Genomic DNA, 12,063 nt, shown 5'->3' with positions numbered 1-12,063 from the left:
TCGACTCACCTGGTCGCTGTTTCCAACAAAGCAAGGAAACTTCCCTGGATTCGACCATAATATTGTTTCCCTAGTGCCTTAATGCTGTAAGGCAAGCAATAAGCTATTAATAACAAATATCCTTAAGTCTTTGTGATTCTACCCATCTAATTTACCTACCTATGATAAGAATAAATAATAAAACTATTGACTATGATCATATGAACTATTTCAAAACCACCATTTACTAATACTACTTGGTCTTATTACCCTTATTAGAGTGAGATAGTTTTAGGAGATATATGACATCTTCTTATCTCAAAAAAAAAGTCTTGAGCCTTTATAGTGGAATCATAGTTAGGTGAGCCTATGAAGGTGGCATCTATCTAGGTATAGGATGGTCAGGGGACGGAGGAATAAGGTGGAAACCCTTCTTTTATCCCTTTTATGTGCCAAATCTATAAGTAATAGTAATAAGAGGGTAGGAGTATTAGTAGTACTACTCTTAAGGGTGATTCCTTTCTTTAAAAAAAAAAAAGGAGAGAGAAAGAGAAGAGAAGGCTGATATTTTCATCCTAAGGGTATATAGTCCTCAGCTGGCTGGACTTATCTGTATCCACTATAGAGGGGCTCCAATATCTCCCCTTGTAAAATAAAAATAAAAAAAAGAGTTATTTGCCGAAGTATTATAGCCGAGTATTACTCATTACTTGCACGGGCAGATTGAAATCAGTTTCAATAATAAAATATCAATAGATTAATAATAGCTGAACGCACAAACACCACTCCGAGAGCCTGCATACGTCTCACAATCTATATTATTTTTTACTATTATCGCTCTTGGTGCCTGAGATAGATCTGTTATACTTAACGGGGTCGAGCTGTCGAAGTACGGAGTAGAGACAGGAGGCCCCGAACTAAGCGGTGGTCTGACCGCGGCGACTACAGGAGAGGGGACTGACACCTGAAAAGGTAATTTTAATGATCCTCCGATCCAATAACAAGACTTCATTTTTGACAGCATAAGGAACTCAACTCCTGGCTCGAAGTAAATCTCCGACGGAGTTAGTGAATGGGCTGTTTTGCCGTGAGACAATGTCGAGACTGACCTTCCTTATTTGGCACTGGCATCTAACACTAGCCGTCTCACCTTGCCGCCCCGGATTCGACCATCTCCCTGAGCCACGCTCCGAACAGTTCTCATGCTGTTCATGCATGAATGCGGTATGGCCTCGCTATCTGTTCTCCAGGAGTTGAGTCGAGTCTCGACTTGGTCTCAGACTAAATCTTCACGGAGCCTCATGCATGAACCTCCCCCTGGTACTTGCTTACACCTACTAGGTAGGAGTCTGGTGTCAGGAGCTATGGCCTTAGCTTGTCATAGCTGTCATTGACGTCACAGGAACCCTTACTTCCAAATCTCCATGAGAGGATTCACAATCAATTCTTTGGCAGGAGGAACTGTTGAGCAGAATGGACATGACATGACATGGCTGCAGAATGCGAGTATTTCGAAGTATTTCCAACATCTCGTGTCTGTTATTTTTCTTCTGTCTGTCTATCTTGCATGATAAAGGGAGAAAATTCCTCACAAGACAGATCCAAGCTAAATCAGCCACCAGCCAGCTACCTACATAATCTCAAACGGTTATCTAGATCTCGTGTCACACCTGTGCCGGTAGTCTAACCGAGGCCAATTTTCCTGCTATGGACCAGGTGACCTATCTGTGGCAGCATCTTGCAATGGATACTCGGCAACAAACTGGATTAGTTTGATTCTTCATCATGAGGGGAGTAATAGTACGGAGCACTCCGTACGTCAGGAGTATCCTTGCGTTTGAGATAGCCTCCTATTGACGCGGTCCTCTAACGGGCTGTCTCCTTAACATCAGCCGTGTTCTGGTCTGCGCTGGCCGTGTTTCTTTTCTGCTTTCCTTTCTTTCTCTCAAATCCTCAGACTTGGTGCCTTCGTTTCGTTTCTCCAAGTCTATTTTCCCTTTACTTTCTCTTCTCACACCTGCTGGCAAGGTTTGTTCTAGATATTGGTAAGTATGTACCTGTACAACATCATCAAGCTCGTCCACTAATACGGGGTAGATTGTTTCTTTTTTACCGCCGCTGGTCGTGTCGGTTTCAATTCTGACTACAGTACATATATTTTTCAATTTTACAAAGCAGCAATCGAGAAATACAGCCCTACTTTATAATACCGGCAACATGCGACAGTACAGCGTCTCCCTCTTGCTGTTCCTCCTCCTCCAGGTCCTACCGGTTTTTGCAAAGAGTCTTCTGGACAACATCGAGTTGTCCTGGCGCCGTCGCAGCATTGACGTCTTTGAACGAGCGCCCTGGGTGGTTGTGGACAAGGATCGACTGAAGCATACACAGCCTGTGAGCAGCAGGTCTACCGTCAAGCGTACCACGTCCTCTGCATCCGCTGCATCCAGCTTCAACGAGCAGGCGTTCAACCAGTCCGCCACTCAGGCTTGCACCGATGCCGTCAGCAATTACCCAGCTGCCGTCAACCCCAGCGGCATCGTGGCCTGCTATAACATCGCCTTCTGGGACAACTCAACCGGAGTCTTCCAAACCGATGTCCGGTTCTATCAGAAGTCCGACCCTGTCGGTGCGTTTGTCGGTGTGCAGCCCTCAGACTACACCGTCTCGATGTCGATCCCCGAAGCAACGCTGTCTGCGCCGCAGATGGTCATGCACGGTTCGCTGGCAGGGAACCAGCCGGCGACGGGGCAGTTCTTGCAGGGTTTCCAAAACATTGGGCAGCTGAGCGAGTCGCTACAGTATTCGAAGCTGACTGTGTAAGTTGACTTGTAAGTATATGTATGTACTACTGATCCTGACTGTTCTCAGGTCCGACCTCCGCATCCTGATGATCCCTGACATTACCATCGCCGCCGTCAACCCGTCAACAAACGCGCTGGCCAACACATCCCTGGCTTCCGACACAATCTCCTACGTAGCCGGCCAACTGGTGCAAACAGGCGGCACGCCAACAAACATCACCTTCCCAGACGCAACAGCCCTCGCCGCGCCCGTCGTGTCATCCGTGTCGAAATTCGTCCTTCCAGGCACGCACATCAAGGTCTTCCCCACGGGGCTGATCATCACCTGCATCTGGACGGGGCTGTTCGGCTTGGCTGTGGGAGGGGGCACGATTGGGAGGTATCAGTTCCGACAGGCTTACCGGAGGAGAGTGCAACTTGCGCAGGCGAGCACAGCTCCGAGGGGAATTTAATTGAATATGTATGTACTGTATTGTTGTATGTACTGTACATTCTTTATGATCTCTCTCTTTCTCTTTAATAAATACAGTGGTTACTGTACCTGATGTTGGAGTCATAGCGGTTGTTATGCAAGCAGTATTACGATTGATCAGTTTCACTACCTAGAACTATGTAGTTATACGTTGGCAAGCAAGTTGGCGACCCTCTTCCGCATAGTACATTTCTCAGATTTTTTTTTTTACTCCTTGGGTCAACTTCAGAGATGACAGTGAGGGACAAGAGAGCTATCCCCTATACTATAAAACATTAAAATCCGTTTTTGCACACTGTCACGTGGCTGTAAAAAGCAACATATATACCTAAGCATCCCATACCAAATTTATAAAATCTTATTAGCAAGAGATATATATAAATTTATAAAAAAAAAATTCACCTCTATTATTACTAATAAATTATATATTAGGCTATCAGCAAGGGATATGCCTTAGTGAGGAAGATAAATATTAGTAAGAGTAAGGGACAGGGCAAGAACGTACCTATTAGCAAGGAATATGGGTAGGGAGCCACGCCTAGGAAGTAGATGATAAAAATCACTTATATATAGTAGGTAGTCTGGAACAGGTAATATTTTCTTCTTCAAAATTTAAACCAGTCGAGCAAAGTGAGACCTGCAAGGCTTGTATGTAGAGATGGAAGTACAGGAGGACAGGAGAGAATGTTAATAATAGAAATAATAATATTTTTTTATTTAAAAAAATTAATATTAACATAACAACCTTCGTATTCCTTCGACCAACATTGATCCCTACTCCCACCAGTCACACATTCAGGGGAACTTAAAAAAAAATCAGAAAAAAAAGGAAGTCAAAAGCGAAGGGGAGAAAAAAAAGACAGGCGAAAGAAAGTAAGCTGGTGAAAAAAGAAGATTATGTAAGCTCTTTGTCGGGGAATCGAACCCCGGTCTCCCGCGCTTATCAGCCAAGACTGAACTTGATGACAAGCGGAAATCATGACCACTAGACCAACAAAGACGCTTTGTTAATGGAGCAAGGAAAGTGAGGGTATATTTAGGGAGTTGATTGTGTATGGGGTTTGCCTTCAGTGAAGATTTTATCTTGCTTTGTGTATGATTGGTGGGTGCGGCCGTGCGTGGCGATAAGATTCTTTTTCTGGGATGTCCACTAGATGGAGGGTTCTGGGTGTCTTGGTGGGGGCGAATGGTATTGCCACGACCAAGGCCCAACGGGTTCTCAACCTTAACCCCACCATTGCGCTATTCCTGAAAGGGAGAGAGTTCGGTATCGATAAAAGAAAAAAATATATCTATCCGCGGGGCAACGACTGCTCCAATATGATTATTATCGCATTGCATGATTACTGTTTTTAACGACAGCAGTGTTTGAAATTATCTTCGTGGCTCTTTGCAATTTGAGCCCTTCATTTTTTTACCCTCTTACAGGAATGGTTTGAATCTGGGTTCTAGATCTAAGAGGGGTACATATATCAAGAACATTGATTGAACTTGGTCGAGTGATACCAGAGACGCAAAAACAGCAAGCACTAGACGAATCAACAATTGTGGTCATACCCCATTTAATCTATCGTCTCTCGTTCAATCCTCTCTTGTCTGAAGGATGGCGGAGACGAATTCCCCGCCTGATTTTCCAGCGACATTAAACACGTTATACGAAGATGACGCCAAGAAGACACAATACGAACCTGTGCATCTCACGGCGTCGGAGGCGCTTGCTATTCTGCAACTCCCGCTAGCGAAGGAAGTTTTTGGTCATGATTATAACAATGACGAGGACATCCTCCGTCGTGTTCAAACCGGCGAGGTTTCCTACACAGACTTCGTCACGGAGAGAGTACGACATGTTCTTCAAAATCCTGCATCCAGTCAAAGGCACGACTTGACGACTGGACGACTACGGTCGCAACTCCTGCACATCGGCCTCGCGGCGCTGTTCAGCTTCCTCCAGTCCAACGTCACCGGCCCCCCGCTGGGCTTCAGTCCCGCGGAGATCGTCATCCCGTCGACACTGCGGAAACATGTGTCGACCGTCCGCAAGAAGATGATCCGCGAGTTGTCTGTCGATGGAGAGGCGGCATACCAGCTGACGCCCAACGTGGAGCTGTTCTGCGTCGCGAAAGCGGTTCTCGTGGATGCGGATGTTCTTATCGTCAACGGTGCGCCTCTCGCGGCAAGGACGTCGCGGTTGCGAGTCAACTTCCTGCATCAGAAGATGCTCTCGGAAGTCACTGGCACCTTGCAGAAGACTATCTACGATGATCTCGACGAGCTCGCCAAGTCGCTGCTTGGACAGGGACGAGCGTCGACCGGTGAAGAACGAGCGCGGTTCTTGCTTGAACGTGGGACGATACACACCCACCACGGTTTTGACGCCAAAGCCAGGGCGGATCTCGAACAGGCTGCCGCAGAAACAGGCTTTGAATACGCTCTGACCGGGAAACTCGGCAAGCGGACCAAGTTCCAGGAACGCGACATCAGCCAGCTGGTCGTGTTGGCAAAAAGCGCTGATGGAGAGACTGGTTCTTCTGAAAAGACAGCAGAGGCGACGCAGGCACAGGCACAGTCCAAACCAAAAACGCTGGATCTGAACGACGACACTCTCCTCGAGTCGATCGCCTTCGCCAAGGAAAACGTCGCCGAGAAATCGATGACGGTCCAGGACGAATCCTCGCTGTCGCCTACCCTGGCGTCTATCGACCCCTCTAACCAGCCCAAGCTGAGTCCGCTCGACTCCGCGAACCTCCTGGCCATCGCCTCGGCCATCACAAACACCTCTCCCGACCACGGCCTCACGCGCGAGGAGACCCTGCCCTACGCGACCCGCGTGATCGAAGGCGGCAGTCCAAACTGGCAGATCTACACGCAGGCCCTGCTCGTCCGCAGCCGGATTGAAGGATACCGATCGCGAACGGTCGAGCGAAGCGTTCTGCAGATGCAGGCCCTCGTCGACCAAGTCATCGCCGACACCGCGTCTGCTGACACTGCTGTCGGAGGCAACGACACTGCCATCACTGACGCTGCCTCTGGTCAAGAGCCGACGACATTCCTCCCACGACCAGAAAAATCCGAGTCGGCTTCCGCTGCCGAGAGACTGGAGTATATCTGGACGCTGAACTTCTCCACCAGATGGAGCCTGGAGGCGGAACTGGCGTCCCGATGGGTCAATCTGGGTGGGCTGCGAACGGCGCTGGAGATCTACGAGCGTCTGCAGATGTGGGCCGAAGTGGCCCTGTGCTACGCCGCCACGGAGAGGGAAGACAAGGCCAAGTCGGTTGTGCGGAGGCAGCTGTACGAGCGGAGTAACCCAGACGAAGATGACGAGAACGCGAAATTCGACGGCCCTGAGCTGTCTCCCCTTCCCGCAGACGCTCCACGCCTGTTCTGTATCCTCGGAGACATCGATAAAGATGCATCCATGTACGAACGCGCCTGGGAGGTGTCCAACCAGCGCTACGCCCGTGCCCAGCGCTCGCTGGCCCGTCTCTACCTTGCTGAGAAACCGCCTGCGTTCGACAAGGCGGAGGATGCCTATCGGAAGAGTTTGAAGATCAACCCCCTCAACCACGGCGCCTGGTTTGCCCTGGGATGCATCCAGCTGAACCTGGAGCGTTGGGACGATGCCGTCGAGTCGTTCACCCGCACTGTTCAGCTCGAAGACAGCGATGCGGAGGCATGGAGCAATCTGGCCGCGGCCCTGCTGCGCGTGTCTTCGTCGCGACCTACCCATATCACCTCGGAGGCGATCGTCGATTCGACAGAAGTTAACAACAACAACAACAACAATAATAATAATACTGATCCGGACGACGACGACGGCGACAAGCCCGAACACGACCCCTACAAACCCAAGCGCGACGCCCTGGCCGCTCTCCACCACGCAGCCCGCCTCAAGCACAACGACCACCGCATCTGGGACAACCTCCTGACGGTAGCAGCCTCGATCCCTCCACCACAGACGCCCTACCGGGACATCATCCACGCGCAGCGCCGCGTGATCGAGATCCAGGGTCCGAAGAAAGGCGAAAAGAGCATCGACCTGTCCATCCTCACGATGCTGGTCGACTACATGGTCAAGAACTTTGAGTACCAGGATCTGCTGATCTCTGTCGATGACAGCAACGGTAGTAGTAATGGTGCTCGCGTCGTCCGCAGCGGAACCGTTCCAGGCCAGATCCTCTCGCTCATCGACCAGAACGTCATCCCGCTAATCACGCACTCTGCCCCTCTATGGCTTCTCGTCGCGCGCGTCGAGCTCTTCCGCGAGCGGCCGTCCAAGGCCTTCGAAGCGCACGAAAAGGCCTGGCGCGCGGTCGTCGCGTCCTCCACGCAGGGCGCCTTCCAGATGGGCGATGAGAAGAAGTGGATGGAGGTCGTGAAGGCCACGGAACGCCTCGTGCGCGAGGGGTACGCGAAGATAGGACCCATGGAGAAAGAGGGTCAGACAGGCCACGCAGAGGGAGAAGGAGAACTCGTGGCGAAGGACTGGCGGTTCAAGGCCCGTAGTGCCGTGCGCGGGATCCTCGGCAAGGGCAAGGAGTTCTGGGAGGGCACTGAGGGGTGGGATCGGTTGAAGGAGTTAGCTGCTGAGGTTAGTGGGGGGGCGTAGACAGATCTCGAAGGCAGAAAAAAAATAGTACAGTACATGTATAGAAGAGCTGAACAGGCCTACGACTGCTTTATGACTTGCTTTGCTTGTTTCGTCAAGGATACAATAGAAGGGAGGTGGTTATCCCCTTCCCCTATACTATAAAACATCAAAATCCGTTTTCGTACACTGTTATGTGGCTTGAAAAAAAAGCAACATCTAAGTATACCATTACCAAATCCATAAAATATTATTAGTAAGAGATATATATAAATTGGTTAAAAAAAAACTACCTCCATTATTAGTAAGAAATTATAGATTAGGCCATCAGCAAGGGATATAATATGAACTATATATAGTAAGGAATAAATATAGGTGGGGAGCCTACTTAGAAAGTAGATGATAAAATCATACCTGCTATAGGTACAGTATATACACCATAGGGGTAAAAGCAAGTTCCCTAGCATCCTATTATTAGACCAGGTATTTTCTCAGTCAAGCGAAGCGGGACCTGCAAGGCTTGCAATTTCATGAATATGGATACGCGATATCACGCTTATTAATTGAGCTCTCAAGAGCTATCCTAAGCAAGGTATCGATGGACCAGAACCAAATAATAATACAGAGAATAATAAAGAGGACAGATAATAAAGAATTCATCTTCCTGGCATTTCTTTTGGTTCCTTCTCACTTCTCTTCCACCTTCCGCTTCAACATCCCACAAAAGCTCTCAAACAAGACCGAGTCGGTGCCCTTCAGCCACCGCACGACAACCGTCGGGCCTTCTTCAACTGCCTTATCCTGCTTCAACTGGATCTTGAACCCCAATGCGGCTTTCTCTTCGTTTACTTCCTCTTCCATTTTCTGAGCTGTCGTCGCCGGATCTGCTTGTTCCTGTTCTTTCTGCTTCTGCCTCTTCCGGCGTGCTTGGCGGGACCAGACGTTCTCCATCGCGAAGCCGATGCCTGATGCCAGCCCGGGACGCCAGTGCCACTGTAGCAGCGGGAGGGAGCGCATCTCCGCGTCGATCTTTTTCCCGACGGCGTCGATGACGTTGTTCGAGACGTGGAAGGTGAATTCTGACGGGAAGGGGAGGAGGTGTTTGGGGAAGCTGGTTATCCCGCGGGCGACACTCTGAGGTTCTGTCAGAATACATATACGTAAAGCACGATTTGTATGGATGTGATACGTACCGTAGTCGGTCGCAGATCCCTCCACGACCAAGCAACAGCCCATCTCCTCGTCTTTGATCCCTGCACAAACTCAGTGACAGCGTAGTTGCGGTTACCAAGTTCGATCAGGTTCTCCACGATGACAGAGACACTGCTCAGCTTGCCGAACATGGTCGTATACCATTTGACCCTGTCACGCAGCTTGAGGCTTTCTTCGATCATCTCGGACACAAAAGCGATCTCTCCGCCGGGTGTGACCATTTCCACTTCTGCTCCTGTGCAGGCCTGCCAGTTGTAAGCCTCGCTCTGTCGACACGAAGATGTTCCGTAACAGAAGTACTCACGGAAAATGGTGGTCTCTCTTTTGCCTGTGCTGATGCAATCATCTCCTCCTGGGACTCGTAGAATGGCGGATTACACATGGTAAAGTCGAGACTGCTTCAGTTAGCTATATATTCATATATATTATAAGCCTCTGAAAGGAAACCACTGCAAGAATATCAAAAACAATCCTCACACTCTCCCACCCCCCTGCTAAATAACCAAGACAAGAATAACAAATCACCGCATCAATTAAACAAAAAGAAAAGAAGAAGAAAAAACAATAATCCCAAGATAAAGAAATAAAAAAAAACAATAAAAGAAAATCTACATACAACAGCTGGGATTCGCTGGTGGTCACCCACCCAACTACTAACCAGCCGGCGTGTGGCTTAAGTACGGCTGAGCGGACGGGAAGCCCTGTTTTCCACACCCTATGGTCGTATGTACCAGACACGAAGAGATAAATGGTTTATAATGCGCTGAGAGTATATTTCTCACCTTTCGACGCCAAACTTCGTCCCGAGGGGGATCAAAGGATCGGTTTTCTCCGTCTTGACAATTTTGATCCGCGATTCCAGCCCGTTTTGCGAGACGTTGCGGCGGGACCAGTTGATGTTCTTGTCGTCGATATCTGAGTAGCGATTAGTTTGTCGTTCGGTAGCTGATAGAGAGTCAAGGAGGATAACTCACCCGTGGCGATGAATTTCCATCGCGGTCGCTGAGCGCAGCCAAGCAGCGGATAGATGCTGCAGCAACCGGTTCCTCTATAGAAGTCAGCAGGTTGAAAGCCCAGTTGAAAGACAGGCATACATGTCAAGGCCCACAACTTCTCGATCCGGATCGTAATCATCGCGATAGTCGTCTCCAGTAGTATCTATGAGATCTTGCAGCCACAGGATGTAATTCAGTCTGTCGACGGTCAGAAAGTGTATCATCTCATACCAGGAACTCTCCCACCTGTTAGGAACCTATACATTGTCAATATATATCTTCTAGTACTCTGGACAAGAGCACATACCGGAGGACACAGCCTGTCGTCAGGGAGATCGACCTTGAGGCCAAAGTCGCGCGCCAGCAGACTCTTCGTTAGTTGTCTAAAGTTTAGAGCGATATCAGCCCATGCACTCGCCAAATCAATGCAATTGGGAAATACCCACCGAACAGAATCTGGATTGCTAAAGTCTAACTGGTCGTTCGGTTTCAAACTAGTGGAAGTCAATATCTAATCATCAGAGTTGGCAGGATGATGTATGGACTTACTGCTTCGCAAATTCAGGGGACTGAAGCGCCAAAGCTTTGAAGTCGACCTCATCTTTGTAGATATTCCGAGAGAACTTCATGACAGCGAGTCTGACGTGAAGCCTTCTGTCGTCCGCTGCACCTCAAGTTCGAAGTCTCTGTCACTAGTAACATAGCAGTGACATTCAGCAAGACAAAATTCACATCAAATCAGAAAACACGTTTCCATCAAATTGCAATTATCTTTCATGGGTAAATGATTAATTGGTATAACGCGTTTGTGTATGGATACAACCAGCTAAGAAACACATCAACGTAGTAGGGGTCGATGGGTGATGGGTGATGGTTGATAGTCTTCACACGTACCTCCCATTCGACGCTTGACTTGTGGAGACAGGAGAGGTAAACCTTTTGAGGTAGAGCTAGCTATTCCTTCCAGTCTGCTAGATGTCTGCAAGGTAGGGATGCATAGTGTAATTTCAATTTCATGAAAAAGGGCTTTTTTCAGTAATTTTTTATTTTCCGAAACTTTTAGCGCCTTGGCACTAAAAGTGGAGAAAGTTTTTGTATTCTTTTTATCATATCATTGATAGAAATAACGTAATCCACCACCGACCCGCCCACCACGCGCGTCGTGTCTTCTATATTGAAATCGATGATTTTCAAACCACCACCATGCTACCAAAATTGCATAGAATTTCAAAAGATTTAATATAGCAGGAGGGGAGAATCCTATTGGCTATTTTGTTATTAAAAATCAAGAAATTCCCTCTATTTATGAAGCAGCATATTAATATGATATACCTTAATCTACTCTATGCAACTAACTTTGCAGATGCAGTATAAGGGCTAAGAAATATGCCAATAGGTATAATTTAATAATTACTAAAGAGGATGCACTTATATAATGGATATTATCTCTTAATAGATATGGAGCAGCTCCTTAGCCAGCCTCTATATAAGATATCGGCTAATATTCTTCTTTCTGAATACAGTCCATTAGACATTTAATATTATATTAGTAAGAACTAGGTTTATAGGTTTATTAACTGCCATAAAAGCTTAAAATATAATATTTATAAAGATATAATTATTAGTATTCAAAATCAGGTGCTAGAGGCTATAAGTACTCTAGCTAGGGAGGCTGCTTCTCTACCTCATATGCATGCCCTACCAAGGTATAGCAACTATAATACTATTAGGCATACAAGGACCTAATGCCCTAATCACTCTGATTCTTAATTTTTTTAATTAATCACTGTTTTTGGTTGATAATAAAGCTTCAATTTCTATATAGGAGTTGCAGATGCGGAGCGGTGGGCGGGTCGGTGGTGGATTACGTAACGTAATCCACCACCGAGCTGGTCAGCCACAACACCAACACCGAGTTTTTGACTATTACTACCACCATCACCCACCACCACCTAATGGCCGATATATCTAGGGAGGAACGTCTTCAATTGGCCCTTCAGGCCTATAAAAAGGGCC

At 47.9% G+C, this 12,063-nt stretch overlaps 3 protein-coding genes and 1 non-coding gene across 4 annotated transcripts; 2 read left to right on the top strand and 2 right to left on the bottom strand.

The window, feature by feature from the left end:
* Nucleotides 1–2,196: 2,196 nt before the first annotated feature.
* Nucleotides 2,197–3,232, top strand: VTN77DRAFT_6948 (uncharacterized protein; the record flags this gene model as incomplete). Its single annotated transcript, XM_069423282.1, has 2 exons — nucleotides 2,197–2,795; nucleotides 2,848–3,232. The coding sequence occupies 2 exons, from the start codon at nucleotides 2,197–2,199 to the stop codon at nucleotides 3,230–3,232; spliced, it is 984 nt and encodes a 327-aa protein (XP_069275705.1).
* A 924-nt stretch (nucleotides 3,233–4,156) lies between these two features.
* VTN77DRAFT_t109 lies at nucleotides 4,157–4,252 on the bottom strand. Its single transcript has one exon. It is a non-coding gene; the product is annotated as a tRNA-Asp (tRNA).
* Nucleotides 4,253–4,855: 603 nt separating this feature from the next.
* VTN77DRAFT_6947 (uncharacterized protein) lies at nucleotides 4,856–7,861 on the top strand (the record flags this gene model as incomplete). Its single annotated transcript, XM_069423281.1, has 1 exon — nucleotides 4,856–7,861. One exon carries the CDS (start codon nucleotides 4,856–4,858, stop codon nucleotides 7,859–7,861), a length of 3,006 nt encoding a protein of 1,001 aa, XP_069275704.1.
* A 666-nt stretch (nucleotides 7,862–8,527) lies between these two features.
* VTN77DRAFT_6946 (uncharacterized protein) lies at nucleotides 8,528–10,676 on the bottom strand (the record flags this gene model as incomplete). Its single annotated transcript, XM_069423280.1, has 10 exons — nucleotides 8,528–8,974; nucleotides 9,034–9,297; nucleotides 9,357–9,447; nucleotides 9,835–9,967; nucleotides 10,027–10,100; nucleotides 10,147–10,245; nucleotides 10,294–10,304; nucleotides 10,355–10,430; nucleotides 10,494–10,541; nucleotides 10,597–10,676. The coding sequence occupies 10 exons, from the start codon at nucleotides 10,674–10,676 to the stop codon at nucleotides 8,528–8,530; spliced, it is 1,323 nt and encodes a 440-aa protein (XP_069275703.1).
* Between the last annotated feature and the right edge of the window lie 1,387 nt (nucleotides 10,677–12,063).

The sequence above is a fragment of the Rasamsonia byssochlamydoides genome (genome assembly GCF_041956645.1).
Source record: "Rasamsonia byssochlamydoides strain NRRL 3658 unplaced genomic scaffold VTN77scaffold_55, whole genome shotgun sequence".
Taxonomy (NCBI): Eukaryota; Fungi; Ascomycota; class Eurotiomycetes; order Eurotiales; family Trichocomaceae; genus Rasamsonia; species Rasamsonia byssochlamydoides.
The sequence above is the reverse complement of the archived record's forward strand: the minus strand, read 5'-3'. Positions and strand labels throughout refer to the sequence as shown.